Genomic DNA, 25,900 nt, shown 5'->3' with positions numbered 1-25,900 from the left:
CCAACTTGTCGGAGTGAGGGGTGGGTTCGGTGGCAGCCATGTCGTAGTAGGGGGGCTGTGGTGGCAGCTTCGGGATCTCTTCTTCTGGCTCCTTCATGTTGTCGAGGTGCACAACCTGTGGTTGGCAAGGCGGGGTTAAGAAAGCATCTTAGCAAACCTCATCAAGCAAGAACTGAAAACTGCCTCCAAGGATGTGACATGGTCTTCATGGAGGGTGGCAAAGGAAGAAATGCAGAGACTAGCACATGATCGATCAGTGGGGGCTGGACTTCAATGCCCCTCTGTTACCCTCTGTTTCCTTCCTGCTGTTGCTCCACCTCCAGATATACTCCATCCCACACACCACACACAGTCATACACGTTGGAGTCAACATTGTCTTGGCTGGAGGCTCTGCCTAAGCACCTGCTTTGGATCTTGACCCTTGCCAGTTTTGCACCATGCACCTGCTTCTCCTCCTCCTCTACTGCTGCCTTGGATCTTGACCCCTGTCTGTTTTTGACTGCACTCTGCTTCCAGACTCAGATGCTCATTTGCTGCTCTGGAACTCCCAGCCCCACGCCTATTGTGGACTATGCACCCACTTCTGCCCCACTCGTTCTCCTGGGTCCCAGAACCCAGATCCCTGGCTGTGGCCTGGAAGTGGGAGAAGGGGACTTGTAGGAGAAAGTGCTGATTAGTGTCTCCAAACATCCTGTTTCTTCTTCCACACTTCCACTATCTGGAGGCTACCTGGAATGTCAGGGGTAAAGGATGGGGGAGGATACCCCATCAGTTTTTGACCTCATTCTGAAAAATACTACAGAGCATCCATGAGGACAGACATTTTAGGAAGGAGCTTTCTAGGAAACACAATTTGATTCTACTTCCCAACCCAAAGACTTCCCCAGATAAGATTGCCAGAGCAACTCTGACAAATGGCTGGAGAATCCATTGTCACTTCTGCCACTGGCATGGATTCCCTGCAATGGAGAAGGTACCTGGATATCTTCTGCTGTCAGGTGACTTTTCATCTCTTGCTTCCGCTTTGGAGGTGGGGGAGCAGGTTTGTGGGAGGGCGGCAGGTCGATCCTGCAGGGAGAGAAAGGGTCAGCCAGAGAGAAGGTAAGAGACTGGAATCTCCACCCACACCTCTCCCCTGAGATCACAGCTGTTAACTTGTGGTCTCTTTCCATGCACTCGAGCCATTGGCTGAAAACATGTCGTGTTCCCACAGCTGAAGAAAGAACACTGAAAAGAGTAGAAGGTGACTCAAAGAAGGGAGCTGGGAGGCACTAAAGGAGAGGCAGGCAGAGGCAGGCCAAGCCCTGATGAGCCTTCCCTGGGGCCTTCAATTCTGCCTTTTGCTTCTTCTCCCATCTGAACTGCCTGAGCTGGTTCATAAAAGGGGGAGGCAGGCAAGCAAAAGAAAGAGGAGGGGCACTCCGTGCTTGGCTGCTCTTGCTCCTGCCTCTCCATTCCTCCAGCCTCAGTCCATCCCGAAAGCATGGAAGAAAGGGGAAAGCAGGCTGGCAACCAGGGGGGCAGGTAGCTCCTTCCAGGAGCCCACCAGTTGCTCATACTTATTTCGGAGCATCTTAGCTTTGTTGTATAGCACTTCGCTCCAATAACATCGTGCAAATATCCTGAATATTGCTTCTTTGGGAATTCAGGCTTGCGCACATGGCACATCCAGCCTGCACTGGCCACATGCTCCAGAGGTCTAGGTCTTTTCCATTGGCCCCCTGACTGTTTTCAGTAACCAATGGTGGCACTAAGCATCAAAGCAGCCACCCAGCATGTCCATGGCTAACCTTGGTTTGGAGCCAAGGTCTTCTTAAGCCATGTCCAGCACACTAACCATTCATACACACTGCTACTGTACATAATGCAGCTTTTAGGACAGGAGGGGAGAAGTGCAGTCTGGCAGCTCTATTTTGTAGCAAAGGAGTTTGGGCAAAATAAAAATGGACACCGTTTCCCCTGCAGGAATCTCATTAAACATTCCCAATATCTCCGCAATGAAATTTGCAGAGAAAGTCTATTGAGGCCTATGTGTCACTACAGCAGGGATGCACAACTTCCGTCCTCCAGCTGTTGTTGGACTACAACCCCCATCATCTCCAGCCATAGTGGCCAATAGTCAAGGATGATGGGAGTTGTTGTCCAACAGCAGCTGGAGGGGTAAATTTGTTCAGCCCTAAGTAGCAGGGGCAGGGAGTTAACGACCTGCAATACACTCGTCAAACCAGGTCATGCAAACTTCTGGCACAATTCTGGGTTTCCAAATCCCACAATTCTCTAGGGAGGCTGTGAGATGCTGAGGCAGGCCGAGGAAAGAGAGAGAGAGGAAAGTTTGTTCAAATTCCCTCTGGAGAAGGAACAGTTTTAGTGCTGGTAATGGACTGCCTGACCCTGTTAAAAGGGCAAGAGGAGAGGAAGGCCTGCCAGGCTGTGACAGGAAGATGCAGAAATGGTATGCTACTCAGAGCTGAAAAGGCAGAAAGGGAGAGAGGGAGGGTAGCCAAAGTGGATTCTCTAGAGCAAGTGTGCATTGGGTGCATCTGATCTCAGTCCACTTGATGGAGGAAGTTCTTCCATGGCTTTTGACTAGTGGCTTGAGAGATCAGGACCAAGGACAGCTCCTTGCTTGCTCTGACATCTATTGAAATGCTGATGTTGGACAGCGTCCCTACATCCACTGTCCACACAGTCACATCCTGTGCTCTCAGTATTAATGCATTGGTGCATGGACTCTCTGCTGAACTCCCCACCACAACCCCAACTGGGCCAGAGACAGGTATGGGGAGGGTGTGTGTGCGGTACTCACAGGTCATTGTCAGTGTCTGAGCGGCTCTTTTGCTGTCGTCTGTAGATGATGAAGACAGTAACAGCCACACCAATAATGAGAACTGCAGCAATCACGCCACCCAGGATTCCAAAAATGCCTCCTGGCCCCCCCTGGGGCAAAGGCTTATCTGTAATGAACAGGGAAAGTGTTTTGTTTATTTTAAACACCTGTGAAGAACTCTCAAGCTCATCTCCGCACTGATATAAGGTTTGTATTCTAACTACCATCTACTGTTGACGGAGCAGTTTCAATGGGTCAAGTGCATAGCAAGGTATATTTTGCTCACCTTTATGTCAACCCTAATGATAGGTCATTATCTTCCCCATTTACTTCTGATCGGCGGCCACACCCTCAACTGTCCAAAGGTCTCCTGCTTCATTCATTGATTCATTCATTCATTCATATCCCATTCTTCCTCCAAGGAGCCCAGAGTGGTGCTCCTGGTTATGTTTATTCTCCCAACAACCCTGTGAGGCAGGTTAGGCTGAGAGAGGAGTGACTGGCCCAGAGTCACCCAGTGAGTTTCATGGGTGAATTGGGGGATTTGAACTCTGGTCTCTCCACTCCTAGTCCAACACTCTAACCACTGCACTGCATTGGCTTCTGCTCTTTCTCCCTTAATACCCCTTATGCTAGGAGTTCCCTAAATGATGCTGCCTGCCTCTAACTCCATTACAGTCCCTCCCACCTACCTTTCCCATGAAGCCTTTGGCACTACTTTGTAACCCTCGTCCCTTTCTAAGGGAAACTAAACCCAAAGACATGGAACTGGACTGAATGTGTATTTTGGTTTCCCGCTTTCCCCTCAGCTCCATCTTTTTCCCTCCTTACTATGGCCGCTCCAGAGTCAGATTTCAGATTATAGCTCTTCAAGCCAGATCTGTCTTTTTGTTCTAATGCATATTGATATAACAGTAAAAGAAAATATGGTTCATGTAGTTCCACTAGTGGTGGCCAGAAATAAACTAAAGTTTCACAGCCATAGGTGCCTTTTGGTGAGTTTGTGAGGTCAAGGGATGTTTTTCCGGATTTGTGTGTGTGTGTGTGTGTGTGTACACTCACACACCATAATGGCTTCCCCTGGGAGGAGCATTACAGTCACTGTGAAACTGATGGTGGTGGGAGAGTAAAAGAGAGAGGGGCTGGGTGTGTGTGTGTAGTTGCAGGACCCTTTTTATCCCTGGAAGCTCTCAGGCGAGGTAACTTGCTGTGTCTGTCTGCAGTCATTTTACCTGCCTGCCACAGAGGGGTTGCTCAGAGACTCAGCCTCCCTCCATCAGCCTGGCTGGGAAAAACCTTCTTCTGGCTCTCCCATCTGAGAGCTGGGTCTCTTCTCACCCATTCCACCTGCATCCAGCCAGCCACCCTCCGTCAGAGGGCTGAAGAAAGAAGCAGAGTCCATGGCTTAATGTGATTTTGGTTTTGTACGTCACCTGGAGGGCTTTTGGGGCCAAAAGGCAGGGTGGCATAGCAACAGAGGAAGCTGCCTCATACCGAGTCAGCCCATTGGTCCGTCTAGCTTAGTGTTGTCTACCCTGACTGGCAGCAGCTCTCCAAGGTTTCAGGCAGGAGCTTCTCCCAGACCTACCTGGAGATGCTGCCAGGGATTGAGTCTGGGACCTTCTGCGTGCAAGCAGATGCTCTTCCACTGAGCTACGGCCCCCTTCCCCTGAGGGAAATATGATACAGTGCTACTCACATGTACTCACCCAACCAAATGCAACCCAGGGCAGACCCTGCTTAGCAAAGGGGACAATTCATGCTCAGCACCACAAGACTGGCTCTCCCTCTCCTCTCCACTCCAAGCAGAGGTAGAGTGACAGCGAAGGGGGAAAGGTGAAGAACACCCCCCCACTGCTTAACCTCATTGGTTAAGAACACCCGCCGCCCTGTATCCCTCTCCCCATGGCTTTGCAGCAGAAACAGGGTGACTAGGGTTCCCAGCCTGTGTTTGATGCTGAGCCTGCAAACTAGCTGAAAATGAGACCACCATCATTAATGTAGAGGAAGTCCATTGCAGTCAGAAATGTACTTCCTTAACGGGTCTGGGGGAGGGGGCATGTTACAGCAGACACCCTCCGGCCCCTCAACACACACACACACACACACACACACACACACACACACACACACACACACCCTCATCGCTCTTGCCACCAACGTACCAGTTGTACATCTTCATCTCACTCAGCTGTCATCTTTGCTGAGTTTGCCTGCCTTTTGCTGAGTTGTTTTATTCTCTTGGCCCTGATAAACTCTCGTGTCTTTTTTTTTTTTTTTTTAAAAACCCTGAATAAAACTGCCTGCATGGTGATGAATGGGTCCTTCTGGGCCGCCATCATAGACTGACAGACTCTTCCAGAGCAGCAGCAGATGATGCTGGAAATGGCTGAGCCTTTTGGGGAATGCCCGGGAGTGAGAAGAGATGGCCTGTGTTCTCTCTGGAGAAGGAGAGGCTGTTCTGGAAGAAACTCAGAACCCTGGAGCTGGGGCTGAAGCTCTTTCTCTGTTGGTTTGCAGTTTGACATCGGTTGACAGAGAAGTCCACACACATGCCTAGGCATCAGCCAATGGATGCGGCGTCTGTTCATGCTTGCCTGTGTGAATGAGCTGACACAGGTCCACTGCACACATGGGGCTCTTGCAGATGTCATGAGGATCCTGTGGAGGTTGGGCAAATGCAGAGGCACTCAACCCTACCGTGAATTCACAGAATGTTGATCAGGACTTTGGTGCTGGGCTATCGTGGTGAGAAATGAAACAATACCCCAGGCTCAATCCCTGGCAGCATCTCCAGGCAAGGGCTGGGGGGACTCCTGCTGGAAACACTTGAGAACCACGGCCAGTCAGTGAAGCCAATGAAGAACTAGATCAAACAATGGTCTGACTCAGTATATGGCAGCCACCCATGTTCCTGTGATCTGCAGAGAGGCATCTTGGTCATTTTGGAGCCTGGACCTCAAGGCCTTTGGAGACCCCCACTCCCCTGCAAATTAAGCATCATCGGCCATGCTCTGCTGGGTGACCACACACCCCAGGGCAGCCTAAAAAGGATTGGGGGGCCCCAATCCAGGGTAATCTGGTGATCTGCTCCTTTATCCATTCTCTAGGGCTATGGGCACCTTGTGTTAAATAAAACTTGGTGAGACACAGCAGGATTTGAGGCTGATTGGGTTGCATTTTGGACACTGATCTCTCCCGAGCAAAGCCCCAGGATCCAGCCCATAATGTTGGTGCACCTGGAATCCTCAGCCTCCTAAATTTTGCCTTTATTCCTACCTTGCAAACCATATTCTCCCCTGTGCTACTATTCACATATAAACACACACAGCCTTTGTGGAAGGACACGACGACTCCTCCTGCCGCTTTTACATTTATTTTCCCCTTTTCTCCAAGGATTTTATGGAGGCATCCAGAGATGGGGTCACTCCCATTTTCTGTTCGCAACAACCCTGTGAAGTAGAACAGACTGTCCCAAAGTCACCATATGAACTTCATGGTTGAGTGAATATTTGAATCTGAATCTCTTTCATCCCAGCCCAACACTCTAACCGGTAACCCACACTGCCTTCCTCTTTGGCATGTCCCCACATTATGAACTGCTGAGATTATTACACTCCTTGCCAATCACGTCACTGATACCCGGGAGCAGCAGCAGAACCGGCCAGAAGGGATATAAGGGAGGGTGAGAGTATCAGCCAGTCCCTCTCCTCGCTATGGGGCTGATGCCCCCTCCCCCACCGCCATCTTGATCAGGAAGAGAGAGAGAGAGTCTGGAACTGACCCTAGACTCCAAGGATGGCCTTCATTCAAAGGCAGGCCGTCCTGGGGGTAAAGTGGGGGGGGGTTGATGGGAAAGGGCTTTGAAACATATGATAAAAGGATTTAATTTGCTCTACCTTCCAAGCTAATTAAAGTTGAAAACTAGGTAATTGGTACTTTGTACTTCCAGCTCCAGTGGTGATGAAAGGCAAAGATAATTGGAGGAGAGGAAAAAAAATTAAAAGACAGGGTGAATGGGGAAGGAGAGGGCAACATGATCTGATCACCTGCAAATATGGGGGGAGAGGCCGAGGAGGAGGAGGAGGAGGAGGAGGAGATGGGAGTAGATGGCGTAGCTTCAACAAAGCCTATCCAACCCCACAGTCTTATGACGGATACGCAGAGCTCGTCGTCCTCCTAACATTTGCTGACTTAGACTTAGACTAGGCAAGTGATATTCTACAGACCAGGATCTTGTGGTGCGGCCGTGATCAGGCAATATCAGCTAACTACCTTCATGAGGACGAGCAGCACGGCCCATCTCACAGTTTCCCCTCCAGTGGCAGAAGGCAAATGTAACCTTGTTTGATTGTGACACAGCAACCTCACGTCTGCAGAACTGTGACTTTAATAGTTGTGTGCCAGAGGGAATTCTTGCAGGAGCCGCTCGTCCGGGCGGGGATGAGAGAAGCTGCAGTCACTGGAAATTTCTCTTCTACTCCAGTCTAACAAGAGAGAGGAGCTCCATTGTTCTTTGCAGCTTCTGGTTTCTTATGTGTTGATAACACTGCTGTACTCATTCCACAGAAATGTCATTGACTGAACCTCTTATATTTTATTTTATTTGTTTGTTTGTTTATTACATTTTTATACTGCCCCATCCAAAGGCTCTGGACAAACACTTTATAGACATCTGATGTATTGATGCATATATATTTATTTAGATCCTCATCCCTGCCACCAACCTCACCCTCCCCCATACATAGTGGGTTTACATTTCCCATAATCCCTGGCTATTGGAAACTGCAGTTGGTCCAGAATGCGGCAGCCAGGTTGGTCTCTGGGTCAGAGATGCATGGTGGGAGAGTGATGGTCGAAGGACCGCGCTTGTCCTCCCACTTCACTGCCTGCCTGGGTTTGGGATCAGGTTCAGGGCTATGCAGGGCAGGGGCGGCAGGATTGGGAACCATCCAGGGCTTCTCACGAGCAGCCCTGTCCTACCCAGGTGGGGCTGGCCATGAGAACGGCCTCTTTGTGTCTGCCTATGTGCCGGAAAAGGATCTGAGAGAAGAGCGGGGTGGGTGGGTGGAGGGACTGGTGGCAACCACAAATAAGGGCTGGCTAGTGAGCTCAGCCTCAACTTGCAGTCAGAGAGGGAGGAATATTTCCCTTCCGGAGTCTTTGCGTGCCTACTCCTCCCCTTCTCCCAAGGGTAAATGTGGGGTCTCCATCCCTGTGTGCCCTACACCTGGCCTTCTCCATGCCCTCCACGAACGCCTGCAAGCTTGCATGTCACCGAGATGAATGGGAGCTGCCGGCAGTTATCACAATGCAAGGCCGACGCCTCCCCCCCCGCCCGTGTCACTCTCTTCCTCTCCCTAAACTACATTATCCTGTAAATAATATTTCTGCTCCGAGACAGCTCACTTAACTGCCAGGCCTAAGCAGACAGCCGGAGTGATGCGATATGATCCCTCTGGTTGTATTAGCGATTGCGGCAGGGAAGGCGAGGCAGCAATGAACGCGGGGAGGGGGGCTGCGTCAGCTGGGGACTTTTCCGTGATGGATTGGCCCCTAATGACTCTCTTGGTCGCATGTGCTGTGGGGGTGGGGGGTGTGATGCTGCTGCCCCTCCCTGCAAATGTTGTAAATCAGGCTCTTTGCATGGAAGGGTTTCAATGGAAAGAGAACACAATGCAGAAATCAATGCAAACTTTTGCAACAAGTTGTGCAGGGCAAAGATGGAGAAGGAGCTTGTGGCGAAAGGAATCCAAAGTGGGGAAGGGGAAGGGGAAATGAGAATTAGTGCATGGCCATATGTCAAAAAGGACAATATTGGGGCTGGGGAAAGGCAACTAAGATGACCAAGGGCTTAGAGGACCTTCCTTCCGAGGCAAGACTACAACATCTGGGTCTTTTTAGTTTGGAAAAAACGGTGACGGACAGGAGACATGAGAGAGGTCTATACAATTAGGCATGGTGTGGAGAGAGTGAATAGAGAGGACTGTTGCTCCCTCTCTCGCACCATTAGAAGCAGGGCTCAGCCCATGAAACTCATGGCCAGGAAATTCAGGGCCAACAAAAGAGAGTAATTTTTCACATAGCGTATGATTAATCTGTGGGATTCTCTGCCACGGGAAGTAGTGATGGCCACCAGCTTGGATGCCTGAAAAGAGGCTTAGACCAATTCACGGAGGACAGGTCTCTCAATGGCTACTAGTCTGGTGGCTATAGGCCACCTCCAGCCTCAGAAGTAAGATGCCTCTGAATACCAGTTGCAGGGGAGCAACAGCAGGAGAGAGGGCATGCACATACCTCTTGCCTGTGGGATCCCTAGAGGCATCTGGTGGGCCACTGTGGGAAACAGGATGCTGGACTAGAGAGGCCTTGGGCCTGATCTAGCAGGGCTATTCTTATGTTCTTATGTCACTGGGTTAGGTGTGTATGTGATGGTGTGTGATGAGGTGTGTGTGTGTGTGTGTAGACTGGACTGTAGTTATACACTCCAAATGGGGCTGTCTTTGAAGGAGCTTCGCTTGGGCACAGAACATTGCTTTCAGGCCATTAAGAGGGCACCCTTATTCAGACTCCAATATTGTTCAGAATGCATTCAATCCCTGTTTATTTTGAAGCCCAGCTTCATGTTCTGGTCATCCCCCCACAGAACTCCCTTTATGGTCTGAGCCCAGGATATCTCAAAGGCCACTTTTTCTGGCGTGATTTTGGCTGCCCGTTAAGAACACCACAGGGGGTGGGGCTCTGCTTCATGACCCATCTGTATCTGAGCTCCCGTTGGTGTGCATGCTGGGCATGGCTTTTTTAGTGGTGGCCCCTAGACATTGTATAGATGTAGGCATGTTTATTCCCAAACAAGGCATCAAAGCTGTGCACAACAAATAAAGATATCTTAATGCAATCAAGTGAGGGGCAAAACAAACAAACAAAAAGTAAGAATAATAGTACATTATAGTGCCCCTGCTAACTTGGCAAAGAGGCACCTTTTAACGTGGTGATTCTCTTTATTTAGCAGCAAGGGAGTAACTGGCCCTATCCACCCCCAGCACAGGACCTCCAGTGGCTGTTGCTGGTGTCTATCTGATGTTTCTTTTTAGATTGTGAGCCCTTTGGGGACAGAGAGTTATCTTATTGGTTTGTTATTTCTCTGCGTAAACTCCCCTGAGCCATTTTTGGAAGGGCGGTATAGAAATCGAATGAATACTAAATAATAATAATACATTGACAATAACAATAGAAGTAGCAGCAAAACAGGATCGGCAGCACGAACAAACATCTTCTTCACAGCGGCATACGGAAAAGGGTGGGGGTAGCTAACCAAGACTGAAACGCGCACATGCTGAAAGAGCACAGAGCCGACACAGGGTCGGAATCCCAATAAAGAAAGGGGCCATGATCAACACACAGCCTGGCAACAAATCCCATAAATTAAATGTTTATTTATGCATGTTGATGTTGTGTGAAGAAATACTTCCCCTCTCTGTCCTCATTCTCGTGTCCATCAATTTCACCAAATGACCCCAAATCCCAGTATTAATGAGAGAGGGAGAGTTTCTCTCTCTCTGCCCATTCTATCCCCTCCGAGGGTTGCCATAGCCAGGCTTCCCAAATCCAGGTGGCCAAATCTGCATATAATGCAAATTATGCTGCAACTAATTTGCATTTCATTTAGCAGGGGGAGAAAATAAAAATAACATATTTTATTAAATATGTTAATAAAAATGAATAATTTTTAAAATTAATTTATTTGACAGATTTGTCTTCCCCCTCCTTCTCTGCCCTCCCATGTGATTGGATCCAGAATAAATTCCAGGCAATCCAGGCAGCGCATTTGACATCTGTGTAAATCCAAGTGGAATTTGGCAGCCGGGTGGAAGAGCCAAAATCCGGGGGCTACCTTAAATTCCGGGGGACATGGCAACCCTATCCCCTCCTTGGATAATTTTGTAAACCTCTTTCAAATTCCTCACTCTACTTTTTGTCCTTCTATAAAAACCAACTTCAACCGAAAACCCTTTTCAGATGCCATGTTTTACGAGTGTACGGACAGCAGTACACTCCTACATGTTTTTGTGGGAATCACTGTAGCTGCATTCATTTTAGATGAGAACCTAGTCCCCAGTGCATGAACCCCAAACCCCTGAGGAGGCCTCAGCAACCACCAGACTATGCGGCCTTTGGTTTACCCAACCTGGGAGCTCTCACATCCCCCCCCTTTTTTTAACAGAGTGGTTGTGTGGAAGCTACTCGAGAAGTCACAATGAATGAGTTGTCGAGTCGGGAGGGAGCATTCTCCCCCTTCCTCTGCCATTGTGCTGCTAGCTTTTAAATTCTCCTGTAGAAAGGCTGCTGGAGGGTTGATGTTTCCATTTCCAGCGACAGCGATCTGGATCAGATTTACTGTCCTGTCCAATAAAACAGCAATGGCAGCATCATTTCTGGTGGGGTTGGAGACAGGCAGAGTTATTTGAGCGGCTGGTGCCCACAGGGTGAATGGGGAGAAAAGTTCTTAATGTCTAAAATGAAAGATACGAAGGATCCAAAGTGGCCAGCTACAAACAATGGGAGAGGGAGACCTTGTGAAAAGTAACCTTTTAATTAGTATTCTTGCTGTCAGGACAACCGTTATTTTACAGCAGATACAGTCAAGCAGTGGGATGTTCTCCAAAGTGGATGTTCTCACTGAATTTCCCAAATCTCAGGGGTTTCAGTGTCCTTTTGGCAGAAATTCTGAGTTCAGTTCTGAAATTCTGAAAACTAAAATTATCTATGAATTTCAGGATTCTTCCCATCTTATGTTCTTATGTCACTGGGTTAGGTGTGTGATATTTTTTTCATATGGTTTCTCCAGCTCCACAGTTCAAAGGTATTATCTGATCTGATTTGCTGCATCCTTTCGGTGTCTATGGCACCTTACTGAGCTATCTTCATAATTCATTGATTTTCCTGATTTATGTACTGCCCTTCAGTGAAAATGAGCAGGGAGGTTTACAACACAATGAAGGAAAAAGAAGAATACAATAGAACCTTGCAGACATTCAGCACAAAACCTCAATATGGTAGGATAAAAGCAGGGGATATGAACACCCATCAGACATTCAGAGCCGGAGTTAGTAAAATGGCCTTCACCTGGCTCAGAAGGAGACATTAGCACAGGTGCCAGGTGAACTTTATGGAGAAGAACGGCCCATAAGCCCTAAACTGGGAACGGTCTCCTTTTTCTCATTGCCACCCACCTCACCTCGGATTGCAGGGGACCAGAGAAGATGTTCTGATGCCCAACACAGTGACCTGGCAGGCTGGTACAGGGAGGAGCCATTCTTCAACTGAACACAACTTGAGTGTTTGCAGGCTGGAGCCCTTCAGGGCTTTGCAAAAGAGCACAAGACTCAAGGCGCGCTTCTCTTCCCCTTGCCAGAGTCTCTTTTAACTTTGGAGAGCTTGTGGATTTCATTCGGGAGAGTTTCACAGGGCTCAGCAAGGTCTTAAGCAGCACTGAAAACCAACCCGAGAGACCCATGAAATGTTTGCAGCTTGTGCGCAAGGAGCTCCTTTGTTCCGAGATGGGGAGCCCCTCTGCCTCGGGCCAGGCCAATGTGTTTGAAATTATCTGGGATTTCACGCACAATTTTTCAGGTGGAGCAATGGCTTTGCCAGGGAGTCCCAGGAGGGGAAGCCACAGCAAGGTCACTTCTTGATAGATCTCAGTGCCAAGGGATGCTTAAGACATTATGCTTCAAGGCCAAAGATCACAAGGCTCTGTATTTTAGGGCCTGTGTCAGTATCACTTTGACAGGGCTAGATGCACATCAATTCAGTTTCAGCCATGCATTAGTTACAGGATTCCGGGGGTTGATCATGACCCCTTTCCCATATGGTAAGGGCAATGATGATTGTTCTGTGCCAAGAGAGACTGCAGCTAGGCTGCTTATTTTATTATTATTATTATTATTATTATTATTATTATTAAGCAAAGTGAAGGCTAGGAGGTGCTTGCTTCAAAGAGCACTGAAGACCAGCAACTATTACAAATTTGTGGAACACCTCACCCACGGTGTGTGTGTGTGTGTGTGTGTGTGTGTGTACAAAAAGGAAGACAGTGGCAGCTGCAATGCAATGAGCAAAGAAGTATGAGATCTTTTGCAGATAAATCACATAAATCTGGAGTTGGAAAGGGACTTAGAAGTCTTCAAGAACAAATTCCTTCTCAGTGCTGGAAATTGCTCCTGCATCCCTAGCAGTTGGCTACCCAGTCTCTGGAAACCTCTGGAGAAGAGAAGGCAGGCTGTTCTACTCTTGGAACTCTGACAGGGAATTCTTCCTAATGTCTCACCCGAATCTGCATCCTTGTCGTCTCGACCCATGGATTCTAGCCCTGCCCTCCGAAGCTTGCTCCTCCTCCTGTGCAATACCCTTGCAGATATTTGAAGATGGCTATCAAATCACCTATTCAACTTTAAATGTTCTCAAAGCAGTTTACATAGCAAAAGATTCTTGAAAATGGTCTCCTGTCTCCAAAGGGCTCACCATCGAAAAGGAAACCCCAGGGAAAGCCCAGCAGCAGTGTGTTGTGACTGAATAAGAGAGTTGCTCAAGTATAAGGGAACCAGCACTTTAAGAGGTGCATCTTCACCCAGTGAGTATGGGCTTCACCCTTCAGTCTTCTCTTCTCCGGGCTAAACATACCCAACCCCTTCACCCATACTCCATCAGTTTTTATTTGACTGAGGTGAAGGGTTCTAAGGGAATGACGTTGGTTTGCAGATGACTGATGTCATCGCACAGTTAGTGCTGATCTTGCTATTAGGAACATAGGAAGCTGCCGTATGCCAAGTCAGACCATTGGTCCATCTAGTTCCGCATTGTCTACATGGACTGGCAGTGGCTTCTCCAAGGACGCAGGCAGGAGTCTCTTGGAGATGCTGCCAGGGAGGGAACTTGGGACCTTCTGCATGGAGACACACTTCCCAGAGCTGCCTCATCCCCTAAGGAGAATATCTCACAGTGCTCACACATGTGGTCTCCCATTCAAATGCAAACCAGGGCAGGCCCTGCTTAGCAAAGGGGACAAGTCATGCTTGCTACCACAAGACCAGCTCTCCTTCTACCCAATGCACTTCCTGCATAAGGGCACCTTTTCATTTCACAGCAGCTGCCTCAAACGTCTGGTCACTCAGAGAAGTGGAGAGTTGTATGAGGATATTGTACAACTACAGTACAACAACATTGTATTTGTAGTGATATGGTACAACTAGTGTTTAAATTTGAATTTTTAAAATCTGAATCCTTTGAATCCTCGTCACCCTCCCCACAACCCTGTGAGCAACATTGCTATTATTCCCACATTAATGCATGGAAAACTGAGAGAGAGAGAGAGAGAGAGAGAGAGAGGGAGATTTTCTAGCAAACCAGCAATGTCTTCTTTCCACATCACAGCTGGGTTGGTGGTCCATCAAAGCAGACCAGACCTCCAGATCTGAATTCTGGTCCTTCCACTCACCCATCACTGTGATGAAGGGTTTTTGAACTCCTCTAAGCCCCTCTCACCTCCCTCCTTCCCATCTCTTGGAGGTGAAGCAGAGACGCTATCAGCAGTTAAACAGTCACTGGATATGGGGGGGAAATCATCTCTTCTGGAATGCAGCTTGACCCGGGTGCCCCTTCATTGCAATTTCTCTTTGAGTGCTTTCCAGAGAGAGGCAGCTGAAGGAGAGAAAGTGGACGTTGGTGCTGAGAAATCTCAGCAGGGAAAGTGAGAGAGGAGAGGGAGGATTAATTCCATCCATCCTGGGGGGGGGAAATGGCAGCTGATCTCAGTAGAAAAATCAGGCTCAGAACAATAGCTTTATCTGCTCTTAAAAATGGGTGTAAAATGCTTGTTCCTGCAGCAAAAAGAGCAAGGAGCAAACAGAAGGCTCTTGCCTGACGTTAGGTGTGTGTCTCCACTTCCCCCTTTTCAAGCAAAATTTCCCCAAACTCCCTCATGAGCAGCTGGTACAGTGAAAGAGCCCACACCTTATTCTCAAGTTTGCCAAGGTCTTCCTGACCCCAATTCCTGTGCATTTAACAGCTGCCTGCAGAAATTAAATAGGTGAAGATGGTCTACTCAGGAGTCTCTGCCAGGAAAAGCTTCATCCTGCTTTCTGTGGCTAAAGACCTAGCAGCAGAGTCAATACCATAACACCTGTACTATTCTATCTATCCCAGGTTTTGTCCCCAAATAGAGATTTATTTCCACATCGCATACAAAATGTAATATCACATTTGAGTGCTACTATCTTCCAATGCAACAACTCAAACAGGTGGGGGGAACCACAGTTTTGAATGTCCCCATACAGTTTAAACAAACTCTCCCTGTGCACAGAAAACTAGCCCCTCCCTCTCCTGCTTTCCCCTTACTAGGGTTCTTCTTCCAGGAAGTCCTTTTATAGGAAAGCAACCCCCCCCACCTGCCACCTGGTGGTACAATTGACTCCACCATCTCAGGATTCTACCACCTCCTAGCAGGGTTTTCTATATGTAGAAAACAAACATTTCTTCCTGTGTGTTAATTGCCCTCCTTCTGGCAAGGAATGGGGTGCAATTAACAGGCTGCAGTTGTAGTTGCACCCCATGGAAGATGTTCCTTTCCAGAAGAAAGACAATTAGCACACAGGAAGAAATGTTTGTGCCGGCCCTTTAACGGCTAGTTTTCTACATATAGGGAGTTTGGTGTTTCTTTGTCCCCCGTCCCCTGCCCCCACCGCCTACATATAGGGAATTTGGAGTTTTTTGTTTTTGATGGTGCAAGCCCATCAACCTTCTGTGCTTCATTTTGATGTGTGCATAATCCAGACCTTTATCTGGGGAATGATACCAATACAGAGGCGTAACTAGGGAAAACGGCGCCCGGGGCAAGCACTGAAATGGCACCCCCCCCCACCGCGCCCCCCCTTAGGTTTTTTCTCACAAGCGCCCACCGCCGCCGCCAAGCCAGGCCACTGACTGGCCGCCAGGTGCCAGCAAAGCAATGGGGGGGGGCACAGGTGGCGTGGAAGGGACCGCTCGTGGGGAAGGGGGCACCGACGCGCTCCCTTGACTGCTGCAGCACTGCTGCACTGAGCAGGAAACATTTGTATTAAAAAAAATTAAAAAAAAATTGGTCATGGCGGCGCCCCCCACGTGACCAGAAAAGATGGCGCCCGGGGCACGTGCCCCCCCTGCCCCCCCTATAGTTACGCCTCTGTACCAATAGCCACAGCCTAACCAACCCCTCTCCCTCTTCTCTGCCTCAATTGTGGCCCCTGTTCCTGTCTTCCCTACTTAGCAGGGAAATGAACAAATATGCTCCTTTTTGATTGACTTCTTTAGCTCTTTACTTCTACTGGTCTATTCTCCTTGCATAGCGTGGAGGAACTTGATAGAGAGAATTTGTTCCCCCTCTTGCATAACACTAGAACCAGGGGTCATCCCATGAAACTGATTGCCAAGAAATGCAGGACCAACAAAAAGAAGTACTTTCTCACACAATGCACAATCAACTTGTGGAATTCTCTGCCTCAAGATGTGGTGACCTCCAACAACCTGGATGGCTTTAAGAGGGGTTTGGATCACTTCATGTAGGAGAGAGGTCTATCAATGGCTACTAGTCTGTGGGCTTCAGGCCACCTCCAGCCTCAGAGGCACGATGCCTCTCAATACCAGTTGCAAGGGAGTAACAGCAGGAGAGAGGGCATGTCCTCAGCTCCTCGCTGTAGGCTTCCCAGTGGACCCTGGTGGGCCACTATGTGGAACAGGATACGGAACTAGATGGGCTTTGGACCTGATCCAGCAGGGCTGTTCTTATGTTCTTGAAAGAAGGGTTGAAGTGGGGGGTGTCCTCTCTTCTTGGCGACATCCCACACACATTCAGGAGGAGGCCTAATTTGCTCTGTGTCTTTACACAGGGTGTTGCTCTGGGCCCCTAATCCACCTCTTGCAGCCTGTAGCTCCTGTATCCCCAGGGGCCCTATTAGGGTACCAGTCAATCACCAAATGAATCTGGAGAGATAAGGGAGGCAGGGCTGCTGCCTGATTAATTCTTGTCTGGGGAAGGTTAATTGGCCCAATGACCCTCCAGATGAGCTCTCTCTAGGCCCTTTCATGCTCTGCCCAAAAGGAGCGATCTTGGGAGTCATCCTCCTGCCACTGAAGGCCTGTTACAAATTAATTCCCCACATCCCAGCAGAACATATAAGTTCAGCAGGCACTCAAGTGTTTGTTCTCGACATGGACACACACACACACACACACACACACACACGCTGATGTAAGGGTTTGGACAGACCTAAGGACCATTCACAAGTCCAGGAATACAGGAAGCTGACTTATATACTGAGTGAGACCACTGGTCCATCTGACTCAGTATCGTTCACAATGGTTGGCAGCCGATCTCCACAGTAACAGGCAGGAGTCTCTCCTATCTAAAAGCACTGCCGGGAATTGAACCTGGGACCTTCCGCATGCAAAGCAGATGCTCTTCCACTGAACTGTGGCCCCATCCTGAGGGGAATATCGTACAGCACTTATCTGTAGTCACTCATCCAAATGTAAACCAAGATGGACCCTGCTTAGCAAAGGAGACAATTCATGCTTGCTACCAGCTCTCCTCCTCAGTTACGTATGCATGTTCAGGAATGTAGTGTGTGTGAATAACTCTACACAAGTACAGACAATCATGCGCACACAGATGCTATGTGTGTTGAATGCCAGATGTGAATAAGGCTCTAGAACAGAGGTTCCCAAACCTGGGTCTCCAGATCTTGGGTTACAATGCCCATCACTCCCAGACACCGTGGCCATTGGCTTGGAGCCCCCAGCTGGGGGGCCAACAGAACAGGACATGCTTCTTGCTCCTGTTCTGATTCGGGTGTCCTGTCTCCTACACTCCTGGTCTGGCTCTGACAGCTGAAATATATTTCCCATTCTCTCCTCTCTCTGGGAAAGCTGCCAGAGAAAGAGTGGGAGAATCTCCGGAGAGGCCCCAAAGACTTAAATGCAAAAGTGGAAAGTGGATCCCTCTGCACCTTCCCTTCAGTCTCCCAGGACAAGAGTAGATCTCTGAGCGATTTGTAGAGGCGTCCTGTTCCTTCATTCTGTGTGCAGATTTGCTCCTCTGACTCTCGGTATTCTGCACTTGGCTCTGGTTGGTGGGCTTTGAGGTTTCAGAATGAAGTGGATCTGGCAAGCTAGACGTCGGCCCATCTCTGTGCTGTGGCATTTCAAGAGGGCGGCTGCGGGAGAGAGCCCCCTCCCTCTTCTACTGTTCAGGTAAGCATTTCAAAGCCAGGCCGTTGCAGAAGTTTTTAGGTCAGAGATAATTGGGAACCCGTCGCACAGTGCTAGAAGACACCCGTTAATATGCTGGAACCATCTTGTTAAATGCCAATTATGAAACCCCATAAGCTGCAACGTATTAATAACACAATTAAACGTTTAGTGCTTAATGCAAATGTAAGGAATTAAGCTAATCGGTCTGCAGGATAACCCCAGGAAGTGACCACTGAGCAAGACCATTTCTAACTAATGAGGGTCTCCCTCCCCAAGAAAAATCAAAACATGCCCATTCCCCCCCACCCCACCCCAACTCCAACTGCTCATTCAAGTGATACAGTCTCGGCTTTCCAATTCTGGCAGTGACTCTCACTCTCTAGGACAGCTGTTGGGATTAGCATCCCTGAATGGCCCCTAGTATGCTCCCCTCTCCCTCCATCGCCCAGCTGCGAACAGCTGGAGGGAACACTTTTTTCCACCACCAGCTTCTCCCGTGGTATTTAAAGCAAGTGTGTTTCCATTTCGGTACTCTTGGACAGATGTATTGCTGTACTCCCGCTATAGAGTAATGCCTGGGAGAAAACAACTTATTGGGGGTGAGGGCTGGGGTGTTTGCCCCGCCCTGCTTCTGGTGCTAACTTGGCAAAGAGGCACCTTTTAACTTGGTGATAATCTCTTTATTTAGCGCGGGGGGGGAGTAACCGGTCCTATCCACCCCCAGCACAGGACCTCCAGTGGCTGTTGCTGGTGTCTATCTTGTGTTTCTTTTTAGATTGTGAGCCCTTTGGAGACAGGGTTCCATCTTATTTATTTGTTATTTATCTGTGTCAACAGCTTTGGAAACTTCTGTTGAAAAGCGGTATATAAATATTTGTCGTTGTTGAGTTTGCCGCCTGCATTCTAAAGTGCGACCATTCTAGCAGGGTTTTACCACACGAATTTTCCTTAAAATATCTGTGATATAAGATACTTGATATGAGAGCTGGTGTGTTGTAGTAGAACAACAGACCTACCATGAAAGAGGTACAAAAATGTCATGGGCCATTTCTGAGTGTCAAATTTGCATCAAGAAAACCTGAAAGAATGTTTAGAGTGAATGAGTATTTGTCCTCCCAAAGGAGGGTTCAAGCTAGAGGATTCAAAAATTACTTTAGTTTATCAAATTACCTTTTAGTTTAGGAAAAGGTTGACAAAGAGGGAAAACAAAGGAGGTGTATGAAATTATTCATAGAGTGGAGAAAGTGGATAGATACATTTTTCTTGCTCTCTCATAACACTAGAGTTGTGTTCAGCAGTAAATTCAGGACAGACAAAAGAAAGCACTTCTTGCCAGAATGCAGGATTAACTTATGGAACTCCCTGCCACAAGGTGGGATGATGGTCAATGGCTTAGACAGCTTTAAAAGGATATTCAACAAATACATGAAGGAGGACAGGTCTTTCAATAATGATAGAGTTACCATATTCAGAGGCAGCATACCTTCAACTATACTTACTGGTAGACAAATATTAGGAGATAGCTGTTGTCTTCAAGCCCTGCTATTATGAGCTTCCCAGATTGGCCAATGTGGGAAGCAGGAGGTGGGTTCGATGAATGTTTGGCCTGATCCAGCAGGACTCTTCCTATATTCTTTTTGTCTAAAATAAGTTCCTCCCTCCGTGCATATGCTCAACATATTTTGAAAAGCATATTGCCTCCTTGTAGACCAGTTGATGCTTGGACCATGCAGAGAGCCCCAAATGACCAGATTAACATGCCCAAATGCCAACTAAAACAACACTGGATTCAGCCCCTATTTTGCCATGGACCAGCAGCTCTGCACATCGACTGATATCATTGAGAAACGGCGCATGTCCCAGCTCCTTGGGGAAATGGAGCAATTTCCCCACAGAAAGCACAAAGCCTGTGAGGTCAGGACCAGCTGGAGTCTGTCCGCGATGGGTGATCAGTCCAGGCTGACAGGTGTGAAGTTGGCAATTTTCTTTGCAAAAAACGGCCAGATAAACAGGCTGGCGGCAGTCAGAGGAGATGGAGAAGGGCGTAGAGATAAGGGGGTGGTGGTGGAAACATAAAAGATGGCCAGCTGCAGCTGATCACTCAGCTAGGTCTGTCACAGACCAAAGGTAGAGAAGAGGATTAACCCTACACTGACTGGCCCACCCACCACAAGCGGCATCTTTGGGGTGAGATGGAAGAGGAATGGATTGTGGGCCCAGCATCCTGTGAGATCAAGGAGAGGCATCTTTTCACTGCATATAGGAGGCCAGTTGGAAATGCATCCACCAACTTTCCTGCTTTGATCAGATCTGGAGCTGCTCCAGATGCACATATAGAAATTTCAGTTTTTGAGACAGTGCCTTTCACTGGGATAAAGAATGGCAAGGGTGAATATTTATATACTGTTTTTCAACAAAAGTCCCCAAAGCGGTTTACATAGAGTAATAAAAACAAAGATGGATAAATGAAATAAAGATACATGCATTTTCTGGAAAACAGCAATTGGGTTCACAACCATGTGGGACCACTTTTGCCATCACACTCTGCATTTTTGACACTGGTTTCCATTTATGGATTTCACTTTATCTCTCAAGATCCTGTGGGTAATTCACACAGCCACTGGGATACCTCTCCATACAATGGCATAATTTTGTGATATCATTGAACTCAAGTAAAGAAAATCACCCTGGCTGGCTGACCTAGCCGATAAGATACCAAATAGCAAGCTGGGAACATTACATCATGATGACCTGTGGAAGTGATTAATTTGAGCAGAAGGTTGTGGAATAACTTTGTTTGGGAAACATGAATGGGAATGTTTATACAAGAGCCAAAAAAAGAAAAAAGAAAGAAAGAAAGCAAAAAAGGGAAGTGAAAAAGAGAATAATTTTGGTTCCATCCAACTAAGCAAGACTTTTTTTTTTAAAAAAAGACTAATGCTCTTTCTTTGCACTTTGGAAATTGATCTACCCTATCGAAACCTGAACCACACATTATGAGCAAGACTGGGTGTGATTTCACAGCAGGTCAGGGAATAACAAAGTCTGGTGCATAGAATGCAACTTCCTTTGAATCTCAGCTTTCCCCCCCAAAGGTAGGGTTCTAGTCCTTATGGATGTATAGATAAAGTTAAGCCCAAGGGAAGCAGTGGTTGGAGGGGGTCCAGACCATCAGTGCTTGGTGAAGCTCCTTCCTTGCTGTGTTGCTACCCACAACAAGGCACTTCAGAATGAATTATACAGAATAGAGACCACTACAGAATAAATTGTGCAGAATCAAAGAGGATGAGGATCAGTTTACATAATGTATACAGACCCTCAGAATTCAGGGCTGCTTTGCACAATATTTGGACGGTGTGAGTGTTGGATTTTTCATTTCCTGTTGGCATGAAGTACACAGTCAGGAACCCTCTTTGCACATGATGCTACGTTGCTTTGCTGATACTGCGTCACCAGCAGCAAATAAGTCACCTCACCCCCTGCAAGAGACAATAATGGAATTTAGGAGCCATATTTGATCATTCCCCCAATGGGTATGCTGCAGCATGTGAGGGAGATGGAGCCATGCCAGACGCACCAGCCATGCCCCATAGTGTCCATATAGTCAACGTTTCAGCAGGGGAAGCCCTCTGCATGTGTATTTCCTCCCTGCAGTCAGGCTGCCGAGATGACGGGGCTGTAGCTCACTGGCAAAGCTTCTGCTTAGCATGGAGAAGGTCCCAAGTTCAACCTGTGGCAGTCTCTCCAGGTGGGGCTGGGAAGAATTCCTGCTTGAAGCCCCAGAGAGCCACTTCCAGTCAGAGTTGACAAGACTGAGCTAGATGGACCAATGGATGCCTGACTCAACAGACAGTAGCTTCCTATGTTCCCCACGGCAGGGAGGAGCTCTGTGGACAAACAACAATATACTAATGGAGCCCCTTGTGCATGTACACTGAATGCAAGGTTGCTAATGTTACAGGGATATGTTTTATTTTAACCCAGTGGAGCTTTCAAATATGGGATCTCCTGCCTCCAATCTGAAGTGGTACAGCCCGCCCTAGCACCTCGGGACTATACCACCTCATTTTGTTACAAGCCCGAGTCACACACTCTTAAGATTCAGTTTTTGCAGGGAAAATAGTGACTTATTTCCCAAGATTGTTGTGTGAGTAAAACCCAAGGAAGACGGAAGGATCACCGTGGCAATTTGATAGAGAGCAATGCAAGGGTTGAATTACACACGTGAGAGTGGGCACATCTACATTCTGTCCCGGCTGGTTTCTGAGGCCTTTGTTCCAATGAAGGCAGAGGCAAAACCAGAGATGGAGCTTCGAGGACGCCTCCTCTCTCTCCCAGCTGCTGCTTGGATTCTGGCCAAACTGCCTGCTGCCGCCAACCAAGGCCTCTGAAAGAAACCTTGATGGAGAGAAGCAGAGTTGAAATCCACAGTGAGGGTTACAGGCAGGATTCTTAACCTCCTGAGCCAAGCAAGGGAGACACTGTCCTTCAGAGAGGAGGGGAGGAGGGACAGACGGAGGGCAGCAAGCCTCCTGAGCATGGGCCAGGTCAGTGCTCAGAGTTGTGCAGGCTTTCTGAAGGGAGTGGCGAGGTGCAGATGGATCTGGGCCCCAGCTGGATCAGGCCCAAGGCCCATCTAGTCCAGCATCTTGTCTCACACAGTGGCCCACCAGATGCCTTCAGAAAGCCCACAGATGAGACTTGAGGGCATGCTCTCTCTCCTACTGTTGCTCCCCCACAACTGGTAACAAAGGCAGCTGCATTATACCAAATCAGACCCTTGGTCCATCTAGCTCAGGATTGCCTACACACACTGGCAGTGGCTTCTCCAAGGTTGCAGGCAGGAATCTCTCTCAGCCCTTGGAGATGCTGCCAGGGAGGGAACTTGGAACCTTCTGCATGCAAACAGGCAGATGCTCTTCCCAAAGTGGCTCCATCCCCTAGGGGGCATACCTTCTAGTGCTCACACATGTAGTCTCCCATTCATATGCAACCAGGATGAACCCTGCTTAGCAGAGGGGACAAGTCATGCCTGCTACCACAAGATCAGCTCTCCTTAGAGGCATCTTGCCTCTGAGGCTGAAGGTGGCCTGTAGCCCTCAGGATTAATAGCCATTGATAGACCTGCCCTCCATGAGTTTGTCCAGGCCCCTTTTGATAACAACTTAAGCATCTGGGAGGCATCCTTCACGGGAATCAATTGTATGTTTCCTCCTCTTCCTGACCTCCCCGACGTCAGCACCCTTGGCCACTGGGGCTGGGGATGATGGGAGTTGTAGTCGAACAACGTCTGGGCACCCGCGTTTCAGAACCCCTGTGCTAGCCAGTCCTCCATTGCTGTAACTCTGAATGAAAGGCCAGCCGCTTAATTCTGCTCAACGATGACGATGATTTTTTACGCCCCAAATGACAGCATGGGATGACGTCCCGCTGAAATCGGCACTGCAGTTCACGGGGTGCCAGACACAGCTTGAAACACACAGCGCAGCTCCTCTGTGGGAATTTGAGATGGCCACCTGTTCCTTGTCCGTTCTGGGGAAACCAACGCTTTGAGACCCCACGTTCCCGGCTGCCTGCCGCTCCAATGGGGCAGGAGAGAGCCCTCAGGATGGTTTTATCCATCATCGCTCCGCTGTGAGAAATAGGCCTGGGAAAATCAAGGCAGGAATTCCCCGGGGCTGCCGCTGGGATGCCCAGTGCCAAGTAGCCCACACACCCCCTCCTGCCTCTCCCTTCCAGCTCATGAGCCACTCTGTGCCTCTTTGTTCGCTTTTCTGCACTTGGCTGGCTGTGCTGAACCAGCTGTTTCGACTCTCGATTTATACATACTGAGTTGTGGATTGGCCCAGCCCCCACGAGAAGTTCCATGAGCCTTCCTGAAATTCCTAGAAGGGGATTAGAACTATTCATGCAGGAGGAGAGATCTATCCATGCCTATCAGTCATGATGGCCATATACAGCCTCCAGGTTCAGAGGCAGCAAGCAAGTGAAGGCTACGTGCTTCTCCAAGGCAGGTACACAGGAACACAGAAAACTGGCATCTACTGAGTCAGACCCTTGTTCCATCTAGTTCAGCATGGCCTGCTCTGACTGGCAGCAGCTTTCCAGAGCTTCAGGCAGGAAGTTTTCTCAGCCCTAACGGGAGATGTTGCCAGGGACGGAACTGGGGATCTTCTGCATGCTAAGCAGATGCTCTACCATTGAGACGTGGCCCCAATCCCATAGAATCCATGCAGCTGGGCTCCACTGGCCAACGCATTAATATTTGCCAAAGTTCCTTTCCTCAAAGATGGCAGATCTGGTGCTGCTCTGCTCATCCTGGATAAAGGAGGAAGGGCAAACGTACGAGGGAAGAGCGGGGTGGTGATGACCCCAGTTCTGCACTGCCGATAAGGATGCATTGTGTCCACAGCAGATGCTGCTGAATGACCGGAGGCCCAATCGGTCTCTCCAGACAGCTTCCTTTCCCCCTGCCATTCGGCATCCATCCCCACTCAAAGGCAATCTGAAATGACAGGGCCCCAGCTGGAATTTGGAAGGACACATCATGGCCTTCGCCACTGGCAAGAACCCGAGCGACAGAGCCCTGTGATCAGAGCCGAGTGTGGTGGCAGGAGAGGCCATTGGCCTGCTGTAATGTTTTCCCCCAAGCCCGACAACGGAAATACAGAGGTGGGACGTAGAAGATGCACAGACACATTAGTTGGTACCCTTTCAACAGGCATGGGCTCTTCCAAAACCTGGAAGTCGTTTGTAGTTTGGCAAGAGTGCTGCGGATTCTCCACGAGAGAGCTCTAGCTTCCTTCATATGATCAACTGAAGCTGCTTTTGGTCCATCTAGCTCCATATTGCCTACAGGAGGGGTTCTCAGTTTTGGGTCTAGAGCTGCTGTTGGTCAAAGGCCGTTGTGTCTGAGATGATGGGAGTTGTAGTCCAACAACAGCTGCGGACCCAAGGTTTGGCCAGTGTGGCAAGGGATGATGGGAGTTGTAGTCATCTAGAGAACCAATGCTGGGAACCACATTACACTGACTGACTTTCCAGGGGTTCAGACAGAGTCTCTCCCAGCCTTACTTGAAAATCCTGGGGACTGAAACTTCTGAACCTTCAGTGCTTTCCCACTGAGCTACAACCCCAAAGATACAGCCACCCAAATCCCCATCCAAAGAAGCTCTACGACTAATAGTCATTGATCAAACTCTCCTCTTCCTTCCTGAATTTTCCGAATCCCCCTATAAAGCCATCAGAGCTGGTGGCCATCCCCACATCTTGTGTTAGTGAGTTCCACAAATTAACCAGCTGTTGTGTGATCAAAGGATTTTCTTTGATCTGTCCTGAATCTGCTGCCCATTTAATTTTGCGTGATTCCAAATTCTAGCATCATAAGAGGAGATGAGCATCTCTCTGTCCACTTTCCCCACATGGTGCATAATGCTATAAACTACAATAATCTCCCCCCAGTTGCTCTTTCCCCCCTAAAAGACCGCCAACACTGCAACCTTTCCTTGTGAGGGAGATGCATCAGCCCCTTATCATTCTGGTTACACTGTTTCTGCACATTTTCCATCTCGGTGACTTCTGCAATAGGGATGTGCAGAACTAGACTGGTTCAAGCGGTTTGATCGTGAACCACTCCAAACCAGTTCGAGCTGGTTCATAGAACTGACTGGCCCAGCCAATCGGTTCAACCGAACTGGTCCGCATACCCACAGTTCGATCCAAATTTGGACCAAACCGCACCAACTGATCCATGCACACCCCTATTATGCAACTCTTCAGCTCTACAA

General features: G+C 48.6%; 1 protein-coding gene across 4 annotated transcripts in view; it reads right to left on the bottom strand.

The window, feature by feature from the left end:
- Positions 1-25,900, bottom strand: part of NECTIN1 (nectin cell adhesion molecule 1) — a 183,265-nt gene that overhangs the window by 24,656 nt on the left and 132,709 nt on the right. For all 4 annotated transcript variants that reach the window (XR_008311049.1, XM_053269578.1, XM_053269580.1 and 1 more), the window contains exons 6-8: positions 2,808-2,955; positions 979-1,069; positions 2-115 (exon numbers count right to left, since the gene is read on the bottom strand). Coding sequence is in view for 3 of the 4 variants with exons in the window: in XM_053269578.1 (XP_053125553.1) it covers positions 2-115; positions 979-1,069; positions 2,808-2,955 (353 nt within the window). In the remaining variant the exon portion in view is untranslated. The remainder of the gene's footprint in view (position 1; positions 116-978; positions 1,070-2,807; positions 2,956-25,900) is intronic.

The sequence above is a fragment of the Hemicordylus capensis genome, chromosome 8, assembly GCF_027244095.1.
Source record: "Hemicordylus capensis ecotype Gifberg chromosome 8, rHemCap1.1.pri, whole genome shotgun sequence".
Taxonomy (NCBI): Eukaryota; Metazoa; Chordata; class Lepidosauria; order Squamata; family Cordylidae; genus Hemicordylus; species Hemicordylus capensis.
This window is presented reverse-complemented; position numbering and strand designations above follow the sequence as displayed.